The sequence below is a fragment of the Tenebrio molitor genome, chromosome 7 (assembly GCF_963966145.1).
Source record: "Tenebrio molitor chromosome 7, icTenMoli1.1, whole genome shotgun sequence".
Taxonomy (NCBI): domain Eukaryota; kingdom Metazoa; phylum Arthropoda; class Insecta; order Coleoptera; family Tenebrionidae; genus Tenebrio; species Tenebrio molitor.
Genome location: NC_091052.1, coordinates 22265717 through 22280597, shown reverse-complemented (window position 1 = coordinate 22280597; position 14881 = coordinate 22265717). Strand labels below are relative to the sequence as shown.

At 35.2% G+C, this 14881-nt stretch overlaps 2 protein-coding genes and 1 long non-coding RNA gene across 15 annotated transcripts in view; 2 read left to right on the top strand and 1 right to left on the bottom strand.

The window, feature by feature from the left end:
• LOC138134663 (mucin-2-like) overlaps nucleotides 1-14881 on the bottom strand; it is a 53282-nt gene that overhangs the window by 28679 nt on the left and 9722 nt on the right. The gene's annotated exons all lie outside the window — the stretch shown is intronic.
• LOC138135268 (uncharacterized) lies at nucleotides 621-2138 on the top strand. Its single transcript, XR_011160907.1, has 2 exons — nucleotides 621-1813; nucleotides 1875-2138. It is a non-coding gene; the product is annotated as an uncharacterized lncRNA (long non-coding RNA).
• Nucleotides 2417-4789, top strand: LOC138135267 (uncharacterized). Its single transcript, XM_069053967.1, has 2 exons — nucleotides 2417-2559; nucleotides 2886-4789. Exon 2 carries the CDS (start codon nucleotides 2910-2912, stop codon nucleotides 4317-4319), a length of 1410 nt encoding a protein of 469 aa, XP_068910068.1. The 5' UTR covers nucleotides 2417-2559; nucleotides 2886-2909; the 3' UTR covers nucleotides 4320-4789.

Below are 14881 nucleotides of genomic sequence, written 5' to 3'. Positions count from 1 at the left end.
TAAACACCTGTCTGCACGACAAAATTTATGTGGTGGTAAACACAATTGACATTTGTGAACGGAAATGATTCTCTTGATAAATCTGCAAACCTAATTGTAATAGTTATTTATGCAACGAGGTTCTGTGTAAATTGGGCTTTTCTAATTGCCCGAGAGGCCTGATTGAAATACGAGCGTAGCGAGGATTTTAAGGCCTCGAGGGCAATTAGAAAAGCCCAATTTGCAAAGAAACGAGTTGCATACAAAATGTTATTGTTTGAAACGACGTCCCTAAAGCTTCCAAATCTTTTAAAAATGATTTCGAATTTGCTTTTGACAGTTTTGACAAATTTTTCAAGAAATGTCACTTTGAATGTGTTGTCTAGGGCAACGGTTGGTTATCTGCTATTTTTTGCTTTAGCGCAGTTAGGAGGTAGTTTACAAAGGAGAAAAATGAGAATTTATAACAGTTGAAAACAATAAATATTTTTAAACTTAAACATGGGGCCAGCACTCATATAAACACATTAAAGTCAAAGTTTAGTTCACATAGAGCGAGAAAAAGAGGACAGTGAATTGGGACAAGTACTTGCCCCAGTATCTACTCAACTCGACGTTCAACAAGTAAACAAGTAGGTAGATGGGGTGAGTGTAATCACTGTCTTTTCGATTACCCCAGTCGCCCAAATATTTGAAAATCTCCACCTATGGTTCATGCAAGTCGAGTAGGTAATAGTTATTTGTTAAACTAGAGAAGAAAATGTATCTTTTTTACACTTGAGCTCGAAATTTAACTCACGAGCAAGAGTGGAAAAAGAACTTTCTTCTCGTGTTGGATACAAAATGTTTCTATTCTTCTCCTTTTCGTGTCATGAATGTCAAATGGGCTTACGTTACAAAGTGACAGTTTGCAGGTTAACACTTTAACAGTGTTGCCAATGTGCTCTGATTGCATCTACAAATTATAAAAATAATGTAAGTACAATAAGAAAAGTACCAAACATAATTACAGTTTGGGAACGAGAATTTGGAACTTTAGCTTCTTCACTTGCAATGGGTGTAGGGTAGGTTGTAAAGATTATAATAATGGAGATTTACGACTATGAGCACTTCATTCGAGGAGGCACAAACAATCTGCATATTAGAGCTCGTGCCAACTCATGATCGATGACGCAGAAACCAAAATGCGTACAAACGCGGCTGTACGAGTCGAACTAAAAACATGGGTACTGTCACCACAAAACTCCGGGATGCAAAACTCGGGGTGTTTTCGACTTTTTGTTTTGGATCTTGGATTTTCAATGTTTGTTTTCATACAGGGGGGTGAAACTGGCATTGGCAAAATGGCAGCGGAAAAAGTGTGGGTGCCACCGGCGGGGCGCGGAGCGAGAGGGGGAATTTTGAATAAACCGCGCAGGCAAATGTCATTCTTGTCATCTAGTGACTCTTGTGAGCTTGCGCCTTTGCGAGTTTGCGAACTAGCATCCATCTTGTGTGATGTGTTGTGTGTTTCGTTTTGGGTTATGCCAAGGATGCTTGGCAAATTTCCCGAAAGTTTTCGGATTAGTGCCATACTTGATATGTAAACTGTGCAAACTAAAGTTTTTCAGTCGTGGGAGTTGTTAGCCGAAAGAAGTATTCTTGTAAATATACAGAATCCATCAACTGGTGCATGGAAAATTTGTGAACATCATTTTGAGGCAATAGTTTTGTGAATGAAAGAAAGGATCGTTTAAACACCGGTTCTGTACCAAAACCTTACGACCATTCTGCAAATGAAGATTTTGTAGTTGTTGATGTCATCAGTCTACAACATTGACCGCGGTTTGCAAAGGTTTGGATCAAAAACCTTCCTCACATTCTCAAGATGGTGAAATAATGGACAGCATTTCCAGTTTTCATCTTCAAGACCATAATTATTGTGGAACAGGTGAAAGTGAAGTTTTGACAAACAAGCGTAAATTCGCGAGTAGAAGTATTCCGCAGTATCCGAGGGATATTAAGACTGAAATGTAAATAGTACTGTGATTTGTTTTTTACTTTTTTCAAGTGAATGTTAAATTGTTGTTTATCTGTTTTCTTGAATTTTTAGAGTTTTATCTTGTTACATTTTTTTCTTATTTGTGTCGGTTTTTCGTTCAATATATAACTAATAAATATATATGTGTTTAATTTTATTTTCCTACTATTAAAATTGTTAAGATTTTAAAGTGAAAAAGTATATTTGGTTTTTTTAAAACCAAATTTACTTTTTACACTTTAATATCTTGACAACTAAAAAAAACTTATATCTGAAAAAGGGAGCACTATAAAGACTGTTGCGTTCAAATTTTTCCCGCGGTCATTTAGTTTGCCACTGGACTACCAGGAGCGTTGTATTTTCCGTTGCCAACCTTTAACATAGGGAAATCAGTTCTTATCTTAGGTGTTCTGTGGTTTTCATTGTGTTGTCCGATCTTCGTGATTAACCTCCGCTCTCCGTGTTTGCTTCCTTGTTGTTTTGATTTCCGTTCCATTATTGTTATTCCGAGTTTACAAACACTCTTTTTCAAGACTCCATTAATCTGCATAATTGCAATTGTAAGTACCGAGTGACTATAAATGATTGAAGGAAAATAGTGGATTGGCAACACTGATGCAGTTGGTAGTGCAAGTCTTCTCGTGGATCATCTGTCAATCATTTCTATTTAGGTTAGGTTAAGTCACGAAGTACATTGTCGATTTAGATTTTTTTGACGTTTGTTTCAATTTTAAAAATTGCGTGTGTCATGCCAACGATGTTGCCAACTAAAGATTTCAAATGTGTTACCAACATAACAAAATAATTTTCAATCATTTATAGTCACTCGGTATAACACACTTAATTGTGCTTGATTTTTAACCAAAAATACTTGTACTCTTTACAGAATCTTTGAGTGTCATTCATCAGAATGAGCAATCAAAAGAAAGTGGTTCACAGTCAAGGACGGGAAATAATTTATAATGTGTATAAATTTATGAAAAATGAAAAAGACTGTGGAGAAGTTTCAATCCCATTAAACCGCTTACAAGAAAGGGTTGCAGAAGCTACTGGTGTTGGAATCTGCACTCGGAGAAGGATCATTAAGGAAGCCGAAAACAAACCAGTAGGTTCCAAATTTACTTCTCCGAGGAAGAACATTAATCAACCGAAGCCTAAACAATCTGTGGATCAGTACGAAGAGGAAATTATTCGAAACATTATTTATACATACGCAGATATTCACAAAAGAAGACCAACAATGAAGGCTGTATTTGAAGCAGTGAAAGATGAAGAAGGTGTTAATTTCACAGGAAAAATCCATTCATTTAGACGTCTGGTGCATAAAATTGGTTTCCGTTGGAAGAAAACACAGGACAACAGAAAAACATTGGTTGAAAAATTTGACATCAAGGCGAAACGGGTAGAATATTTAAGGAGGATAAAGCGGTACAGAGAAGAAGGGTGGAACATTATTTATTGTGACGAAACATATCTACATAGTTTGCACACTTCACCAGAAGCATGGGATGATGGTTCCAATAGGTGTTTAAAGGCCCCAGTGGGAAAAGGATCACGCTTCATTATTCTGCACGCAGGAGGTGCAACAGGATTTGTGCCAAATGCATTGACAATTTTTAAATCTGGGACAAAAAGTGGAGATTACCATCATGAAATGAACAGCGAAAATTTTATGAAGTGGCTGACCGAAAAATTTGTGAAGAATGTTAGTGCTAAATCTGTGCTGGTTGTAGACAATGCTTCCTACCACAATGTGCCAGTACAAGCAAGTCCAACGTCTGCATGGAAAAAGGCTGACATGCAAAAGTGGCTAATGGAGAGAGGAATTTTCTTTGAACAGAAATGCACCAAGGCAGAATTGTATGGTATAATTAAAGTTCACAAGCCTGTACACAAAATCTATAAAATAGATCAAATATTGGCGGAGTCGAACATACCAGTTCTAAGGTTGCCACCATACCATCCGGAGCTAAACCCCATCGAGAAAATATGGGCGCTTGTGAAAAATCATGTGGCAGCATACAACACAACGTTCAAGTTGGATGATGTCAGGAAATTGGCAGAAGCGAAATTTGAAGCAGTGACTGTACAACAATGGCAGAACATTTGTTCTCATGTGGAGAAAATTGAAGTGGAGTACATGAAAAGGGAATATATAGTGGATGAGGTTGAAGACCTAATAATTTCCATTAATGGCGAAGAAAGTGACGAGTCTGATTTCTTTCTGTCATCAGATGAAGAACAGGTTGACGAAAAAGAAGTTCAAGGGGGTAGCTCTAGTTCAAATCTAGCTGATTTTGGTTGTGAGTTGTTGACTTAAGTAAATAAATAAAAACCTTTTAAGAAAGCGTTGAAAATTTTGTTTCCATTCACTTTACATTTTGCAGGCTTGTGAACTAATTTATGTTGATATTTATCTGACGACAAGTCGGGCATTCTAGTCCAAACCGTTGGAGAGTGCAACATTTAAATTTGGCGCCACTCTGAAATTTCTAACCAAACGACCGATGTTTTCACGTTTCACTTATCAAAATTAGGCTCCGCCTTCGCGCAGCTTTTGTCAAGGTCATCGATCATGAGAGTTGGCACGAGCTCTACCGGATATTCGGCATCCCTTTTTAATAACTAGCAGGTATACTAGACTAGCACTTCGGCAGGCAAAAACTGACCACTATCGTAAATCTTCCATATTATAATCTTTACAACCTACCCTAAACTCAAGTGAAGAAGCTAAAGTTCCAATTTCTCGTTCCCAAACTATATATCTGGTGTGTCAAAAAGGTCGGATAAACCTTTAAGCATAGTTGGGGGATATTTCAGAGATCACTAATTTGAAGGAAATTTTTTTGTGCAGACATCGTGTAGCCAGTAATTCTTTAAAAAGTAATGACCAAAGCGGCAACATTGCGCTGTGTTACCTCAATAGCGATAGTCGAAATTAGGGCGGTAGCGGAGTTCCTCCCGGCGCGGCGCACAGAGGAGTATTAGACGCTGAAAGTTGATCAAAAGTCGAAAATTTAAAATTTCATTTCATTAAGTTGAACCATGTAGTGGGGTAATAGATAAAGTATGTTGTTATTTGCCGGTTTCAAAAAAAAAAACGATGGCGGACGCCCAGACAACCTTATTGTCTTTCAGGGCTATGTTCTGCCCTGCTATACGTTATTGGTTATACGAAGTTTCAGTGTCAATTTTTTCTGTATTTATAAAGATTTCTGTGATGGACTCGAGTCAGTAAGCGTTTTGATTATTTTTTTAATACCATTAACACAAAGGAATTGCAACTGGAAGTTATAAATAACGTATGTTGTAAAAGTGGTGTGTTTTAAACTAATTTCCAAGGTCTTCCAAGGCCCACTTCTAATTTTTACGTGTACTAACCTCTATACAGAAGTGATTTAAAAAGAAAAAAAATCACCAAAACACACCTATTATTTTTAAATATACAGGGTCGCTAGAGGTATGGACACCGCTAAATATTTTCACAACGGTTTAGCAGAGCTTCTTGAAATTTGGCACACAGTTAGAAGTATTTAAAATCTATCATCTAAGATTTTTTTAAATTTTTCAACATCATTTATTTTGAAGATACAAGGCTAACTTGATTTTTTTTAAATGGCATGAGGGTCAAATTTAATCTTTTTAAAAAGAGTATTTTTTTGTGGTTACATTGCCCAACTATATGAAATTCATTTTAAATTTTCGACTTTTGATCAACTTTGACCGTCCAATACCCCTCTGTGCGGCGGTCAGAAATTTTCAAGTCTTGTAGCAGGTAGTGGACGGTAAGGGATTAGCGCTGGTGATAAGAATAATGGGGTAATTAGGAATTACCTTGCCTTTCCTAAAATATTAAATTAAAGATTTCTTTATAAGAAGACATACTTCTTGCGACCAATGATTAAAACCATCTCTATTTTGGTGAGATGCAGGGGTAAATCTCACTTATAAATAAGCCCATTTCAAAGTAAAATTTTTAGTTTAATTATTTCTTTAAAAACGTCAGAATGGGAACTAAGTGAAAAAGGCTACCTTGTAGATCATGGTGCGAAATTTTGTCAAGCCAGAAGGTTATGTAATAAGTGATAACCGTATACGTTGGAGATGTGTTAAAAAAATTTTTTTTATTGCAAAAATAGATATACCTTAAGTTTTTTTTTTAATGACTAGATAATATTATTGTTTAATATAAAATCAGTGCTAGGCTTTGTAATTTTCACAAAAATAAAGTTAACGTGGGTTGAAAAATTTGCATGTAAAACCCTATGGCCAATCTTAAAAAAAACTTACTGTATACTCATATCTAAAGACCGGATTTATAAGTTTTACGGTTACAACAAAAATTAAAAGCAGCAACAAAATCAATTAATTTCTTTATGAATCGTATAAAAACAAACTATTTGACACTATGTTTTTTGCGCTTTTTTTGCTTTTTTTGTAGTTTTACGCTTATTTTTTATCTTCATGCTTTTTTTCGACTTTTATGCTTATATAAAACTTAATTTTAATTTTTCAATTTTTCATAGATTTTAATTTCTAGGGCTTGTGTACCTAATTTATTTATTATATGCCGGCACAGCTACAATGCATGGGAACAGGTGAATAAAACCAATGCTGTAACAATTTCACAATTTATTACTGAAGAATTGGCAAGGTTTTTCCTACCAAATGTAGTACCAACCAAAAAACAAGATTTTGTTAATGCTTTCAGATGGAGCGCCATACATGGTTAAAGCGGCATCTAATATTAAATTTTTTTATGAGAAATTAATCAATTGTACCTGCTTGGCGCATGGCATTAATCGGATCGCTGAAACAATTCGCTTACAATTTCCATTAGTTAACGAGTTGGTAAAAAGTGGTGAGAAAATTTTCGTGAAAACACCTTTACGAGTACAGCACTTCAAAAGGGCATTACCTAATGTTTCGCTGCCTCCGGAACCAGTACTCACAAGATGGGGCACTTGGTTGGACGCGACAGTTTATTATGCAAATAATTTTCAAGATTTTAAGAAAATTGTTTTGGATTTTACTGATACAACTACAAAAGCTATAACAGACTGCAAAGAAGTTATGCAACGTCGAGAGTTACAAAACAACTTGGTGTTTATTAAAGCCAACTACAATTTTGTGAGCAAAACTACAGAACATCTTGAAAAACAGCAGTTGTTGTTAACTAAATCGATAAAAATTATTGAGAAATTTAAAGAGAGGATTCTTTCTGTCCCGGGTAAAATAGGAGAAATCGTTAAAAAAAAAACAGAAACAGTTTCAAAAAACGAAGTTTTTCTTAAATTGCAGGACATCTGTAAAATCAGAAATGGAGAAGCTGATATCGATGTGGATTCTGACATAATTGTTAAATTGAAATACGCACCTATCACTAGTGTCGATGTAGAAAGAAGTTTTTCAGCGTACAAAAACATCTTAAGTGATAGGAGGCATAATTTCACAATGGCCAGTATAGAACATCTTATTGTCAGCTGTTTCAAGCAGGAACAAGAATCTGACTTTTAAATCTTATATGGTTTTTGTTGATTACTTTTGTATTAGGTACACAAAATATGTTTAAAGTTTACTTAAGTATAGGAAGATTGTTACCATAGCATAAGAATAAGGTATAATTTTATTTTTGTAGTTATGTTAAAATACAATTTGGTATGCTCATAATAAAAGTATTTTTTAATAAAATTTTATACGTTTTTCAGTTTTTTAAGCTTTATTTTTGGGTTTATGTGCTTTTTTATGTCTTTTTAGGCTTTTTATATGCTTTTTTTGACAAAATGATGTGCCATTTTAAGCGCTTATTTCTTAAATTTTTATGCTTTTTTATCCGGTCTTTACTCATATCATATACATAAATAGAGTGCAATTTGTAAATGTCGTATGTCATTTTAATTTACCCTTGTAAATAAAATTGTTTCTCCCTCTCATGAGTGTATTTATTGCCAACTTCAAGCAAAATACTAGTCATTATAATCTAGTTCAGCTACCACCCGTCGATTACCTTACGCAGTAATCCCCGATAACCTCGGGAGGAACTCGTCCGTTAAAAAGGGTTATGCAGGTAAAGAAGTGACCACCGGGATGAACTCGGATACGCCCGAAAGTACAAGTACAAATGTTTCCTTGGAAACCAGAAATTGATATTTTTACAACAATTCAAAAGAAACCATAAAATTATTACAATGTTGTCATATACTACTGCACATTTAAAGCACTTTTATCCACTAACTTTAACTTGATTAAAACCAAACTATTCTTTTAGATAGAACACAAAAATTCAATAAAATACTTTTATGACAATGTAAACCATACAACTAATACCATACTTAAGTGATCTAACAAAGGAATTTTTAGTTTCAAGTCTTTTTCTGTAACTGTTAAAGACGGCGATGTCTAATTGCAGCGAGAATGACGATTTTAAAATCCTAAATATGAAAATTGCAGCGCACGGTTAGTTTGGGTCTTAATAACCTGATGTAAACTACAGCACTTATAATCTTAATAAGGGGTCGGCTTATCATTTAGAAATTTTCAGTTAGTACTGCACTTCTCAGTTCATTATCCAGATGTATCAGCGATGTACATGATGCTCTTGAATCGATTCAAATTAAAACTAATCGAAATCGGGATTTTCTTCAGGTGAATGACAAAGAAAAACATACATATTACATATATTTTTTTCTTGCCACACAAATTTGAAATTTTTGTCATAATCGTCAGAAATATACGTGGACGGTACGTTTTCACACTGTACAATAGTAACTATATTACATTACGAGGCATGAAAGTGATACTTTGCAAACGAGGAGGCGTGTTGAAGAATACGAGGATGCGAAGCGTCCGAGTACTTCTTCAAGCCTCCGAGTCACGCACAGACACTTTCATGCTGCGTAATGTATTAAATTTTTTCTGAAATCGCTTTTTAAAAATAAAATTCTATCGCATCACGTCGGACACAGTCACCTAGGTAACGATAACCATTATAGTAAAATGACTCTCTACATGCAAAGTAAAAATGCCTCGGCAGGCAAAAATCGTAAAACTGACTAGGCTTGAAAAGTGACACTTTCAAAATCCAACTGCGTCTTGAAATGACCTATTTTCTTGACGATTTCAGGAAAAAAAATTTAAACAATTATTTACTGTTCACGGATATAAAAATGGACAATTGGTGCGATTCTGTTTTAAAATTTACCAATATTGCTATATAACAAAGTTGTAGTTGCTATGATATGAAGCTGTTGATATATATATATATATTCGTATGAAGAAAATTACAATTAAAATTCGAAATTCATAAAATAATTATGGTAAATTATATGTTTTTAATTTGTTGTAGCCAATTTAGGGCGTCTTCGGTAAGTAGATGTAGTTTGGAGAAACCTTGCTGGAATTTAGTAAGGGGACATTCTTCCAAAATGTGTTGGATGGTTTCTTTTTCTGCACCGCATTCACAAGAAGGGTTTTCACGAATGTTCCAGTGAAACAACGTATTATTGCATTTGCCATGCAATAATGCTGTTGATTGGTTGGATCTATGCAAACTCAATGTTGTTCAATAACAATATTGCTAAATTTTGAAACAGAATCGCACTAATTATGTGCCTCTTGTGTTCGCTTTTTTGACGGACAAAACTGCTCAGAGTTATGAGCACTGTTTACAGTTCGTAACGAGTTTGTGCTCAGTTATCATTTGCGCCTACCCAAATACTTATAGATTTCGAAAAGGCAATACATCAAGTCGTATCAAATATTTGGCTAAGGCCGGGTTTATTCACCTTCAAGTAACTTTATCTGAACGGTAATTACCATGGATCCACCAATAGCTGATTCTAAATCACAGCAACTACTGGCCAGATAAATTTACTTGAAGGTGAATAAACCGGGCCTAAATGTTATAATCATTGGGTGGCGATTCCATTTGATACAAGCTTGATGGCTTCTATAATTTCTTGACTGATTTGATCGAGAAGAATTGTAACATCCTTATAACATCAAAATGCACAACGTCACTTTTCTTGTCCACCAACGATATTTTTGTATTTCAATTTTTCAAAAACCAGAGGTAAAGGATAGTTATTAATTATTATCTATAATCGTCTACCTGCCCACTCCCTAAAAGACTAAGACTTGACCGCCGCCGCAATTTGATACTGCCCGTTAAAGAGGCCATATACCATTAAAAAAAGATAGTACCAATTTTTTGTTATTTTTTCGGTATGTGTGAATAGTACTTAATATGTGCTAAAAAGTTTATCCGACCTTTTTGACACCATTTTCACACAGCCGATATAAGTTAATTTAAAGTGTTTCACCACTAAATAAGATTCTTTATCTTCAAGCGGTCGAAAGTCGCGCCATTGTGAATCTCCATAGAAACGGTTAAAGTGGCTTTTTTTCCTGAGCGGAGTAGAAGTACTTCAAGTCCTAGGAGTAGAAATGTCTACAGGCGACTCGATCGAGTGAAATGTAAGGTTATTTGAAGCATTTATCACTATTTATTTTTCAATTACACGAAATATTTAATAATTAAATTGTCCCTATTAAAATAATGCCTCTAAAAAACCGAAATAACGAAATTATTATTTAACCGGCGCCACTGTAGTCTTTAACGCCCATTCTGGCCGCGTCCATGATGTCTGATGCGATGTCAAAATCAAAAATAGCGCAAGCAAGTTGGCCCTTCAATGTTAAGAAGTGAACACTTATAAGTTGTAATGGTTTGTTATTCACGTTTTGATAATTTTTGTTATATTTAGCGATATCCGAAGTATGTATGTTCGATGCCATTGAAATCGAAATGCATTTCGCATTTCTGGCGAAAAGTGTATGATTTCTACATGATGTTCTGATAAAAATTATCTGGCTGAATACGTACGTAAAATTTTGGAGTTCCCTAGAGGTAGTAGTTATGATCAATGATGATAAAAATATTTCATGCCGCCGGCCGTTATTGACGGTTTTGCATGATTCAAAATCCACCGGATGAAATATTATTATTTATTAGACAGAATATAGCCTAAGGGAGTCCGTTTCGGCTCAGGGACGCGAGGGTCGCGGGTTCGATTCCGACCCAGGGCGAAATTTAAAAAAATAGAAAAAAAAGGCTATATTCTGTCTCGCGATTCGGAAGTCATGTTAAGCCATTGGTCCCGGTCTATTGAGTTGGTCATCATGCCCCTCATAGATTTGTAAACCAGTCCTAGACTGTGTAACAAATTTTTTACTTTTTAAAAATGATTTAAATTTGTCGGCATGAAAAATGTTGTCCAGTGCTCGTGTTGCTCGCCGCGGCTAGGCGCCTTGGCTACGCAATACCACTCACACTCGCAAAATATCATTTTCTGGACTAGTAATCCAAATAACTATTACATTTTAGTGGTTTCAACGCGTTGGACTCACATGTTATGTGGGTCACTTCTCTACGTACTTGGCAAAGTAAATAATAAGTACCTAGTTCATTTTCTTTCGAATATTAAAAACAACAACAAACACACGTTGAGTACAGTGGGTCAATATGGGTTACGGTCTTATCTTATTAAAACTTTGATAGTTTTCCTTACTCATTCACTTTTCATATTTTTCAGATCGATGGTTGTTGGGTACGAAAAAAATATGATATTTTAGTATTACCCAATACCCAAAATAAGTCGCTGGAATAGTAAGATCTTTGAAAGAAACGTGTAACTGAAAAAATACAGGTGAATTGATAAAATTAAGGAAAATCGAGAGAATCTTTCTGAAATATCGAATCATGTGTAGGTAGGTATGTGCAGAGTAAATAAAAAGAACAAAACATTAAAAATAAATTCAAATTTAAAACAAAGTATATTAAAAATTGAAAGCTGCAAAAGTTATTATTAGCAAAGGTCATAACTCATAATACTGGACATAATGTAAGGGCAAGGGGAATGAACTAAAGTGAGGAATTTCACGCCCATGGGCAGAATGAGAAATTTTTCCCACGATCATTTCTACACACTGTGAGCAATTGTTAGTTTTGTCCTGAAGTAAACCATGGAAAAATGCATCTTACCATAGTGATCACAGAAAAAGTAACATTTCGCAAATTTTCCATGGAAAAACTATTTACTTATTGTTTAGGGCCCTATACACTGTAACGGTCCGAATAGGTTCGATAAATTAGGAATTTTAATTTTAAAATAATTTCAACTAAATATTTTAAATACCGTTCTTTTGCGACGCAAATGCTGGTCAGCTGTAAATTTTATTGTTGCTTTGTCGGCAAGAATGGTACCACATTCCTCAAGTGAAATCTGCCAACCTTTCTTTGAAAATGCAGGTACGCCCCCGGTCCGAACATAACACAAAGATAACAGTTTTCATGGGAAAAGAAACATTGCAAAATTTACTCGTTCGACAATTTGGGGAGTCCAGTTAAAATCAGGGGATAAATGAATTGTTAGAATATTGAATTATTATTGTACAAAAAGTACAGTTTTTCAATGTCACGGATGTGCATTATTTCCATTGTGACTTATGTAAGCGAGTGAGTTTTTGTGACTCCCTATTTTTGTCACACCATGCGTTTTTGTCGTTTTTCTTAGTTAGTCATATAGCTGCTTTCAAATAAATCAGTTCATTCTCGATAATTAGTTTAATTTAAATATCAAAACCTGCGCTTAAACACACCTAAGTCCCATAGGTTATGGGCCCAGGTATCGTGTAATATCTGTAATCGACCGTGAAAGTTAAATTAAGGTACAAAAGTGCCGGTGTGCCAAGTGTAAAACATGGAGAAGATCGACAAAAGAAACATCAAACAATTCAACGGAGAACGCTATAGCATTTGGAAATTTCGAGTAAAGTCGCTATTGCGTGAATTGAATATTCTTCATGCAGTTGAAGATGCAATCCCAGATCTGCCAGACGAACACTGGTTAAAGGCGGACTCCACGGCGAGAGGTGTTATTGTGGACTACTTAAGTGATGCATTCTTGAGTTTCGCGAAAGAGGTACGTTTCGCCAAAACCATTTTTGATCAACTTGATGCTATCTATGAACGACGAAGTTTGGCCACGCAACTTGCAGCAAGAAAACGACTCCTTTCATTAAAACTGGAAGGTGATCAAACGTTGATCGCACATTTTAACACATTCGAAGAAATAATAACGGAATTAACTGCGGCGGGTGCGAAATTAGATGAAATGGACAAAGTATCACATCTTCTGCTAACTCTCCCTTCGACTTATGATGGTCTCATAACAGCATTAGAGACTCTCAACGAAGACAACCTGAATTTAACCTTTGTCAAAAATAGACTTTTAGACTATGAAGTGAAAATTAAAGGTGATAGTGATAATGCGACCAGTACAAAAATTCTGAGTGTTAGTGTTCCGGGATCAAGTGGTTCTAATCAAAACTTTTCCTTTCACAAGAAAAATGCGGGTCATTTCAAATATAAACCACAAAAGGGCTTCAAGAAAAATGGTCATAAAAATAAGTTTAAATCTGGACGTCAATATAAGTGTTCAAACCTAAAATGCGACCATTGTGGTCGTACCAATCATATGAAGAAGGATTGTTATTTCTACAAAAGGATGATAGAAAAAGGAGATCGTCCCCGAACAATCCAAAGTATTCAAACCAATGTCGACAGTGCTAATCAAGGTTTTATTTTTATGATTGGAAGCACGGAGTACCAGTCAGAAACAAATGATGACAATCAAATTACATTTATTTTGGATTCCGGGGCCACAGACCACATAATAAATAACGACGGAGTTTTTACTGAATTCCATGAATTATCACCACCAATCAACATTGCCGTCGCCAAGACAAATACTTCCGTCATTGCTACAAAAAGAGGTACTGTAAAAGTGAAGACGAATCTAGGACATCACGGAACGTTGGAAGATGTGCTGTATTGCCCAGACGTCCCGTACAATCTACTTTCCGTTCGTCGGATGCAGGAAAAGGGAATGACGACTATATTTGATGCGGCAGGTGTCACAATAAAAAATGGTGATGTAACCATTTTAACAGGTAAGCCATTTAATGGTTTAACAGCTGTAAAAATTAAAGCGTGTAAAAACATGGTAAATTTAGGAAGTCAATCTGTAATAAATAATAATTACAAAATATGGCATGAACGACTTGGTCATATAAGCAAGCAAAAATTCATTCAATTAAAAACACATAAAATGATAGATGACATTAATCATCTTGAATTAATAAAACCTACAGATAATATCTGTGAAGCTTGCATTTATGGTAAACAGTCTAGACTTCCCTTCGCTAAAGCGAAAGTTAAAAATCATGAAAAGCGCCCCCTTTTTATCATTCACACCGATGTGTGTGGACCAATTAAACCTAGTACTGTAGATGGCAAAAATTATTTTGTGACATTCATTGATGACTTCACTCATTATACAGTTGTTTATTTAATAACTTATAAATCTGATGTTTTCCCTACACACTTTGCTACAAAGTCTTTCTTTGTAGCAAAGTGTGAAGCCCATTTTAATCTAAAGATCGTCAATTTGTATTGCGACAATGGTCGTGAATATTTATCGAATGAATATAAAGATTTTTGTAGCCAAAAGGGCATTACATATCATTTGACTGTTAGTCACACGCCTCAACAAAACGGTATATCTGAAAGGATGAACCGTACCATTACTGAAAGGGCCAGGACCATGGTCATTGCTGCTGACCTAAATAAAGCCCTATGGGGTGAGGCTGTTTTAACAGCAGTAAACCTTATTAATATAAGCCCCACTAAAGCTCTCGAGGCAAATAAAACTCCTTATGAATTGTGGCACAACAAACAACCAAAAATACAATATTTAAGAGTCTTTGGGTCAACCGTATATGTTCATAATAAAATCAGAAAAAGTAAGGGCATATTAGTTG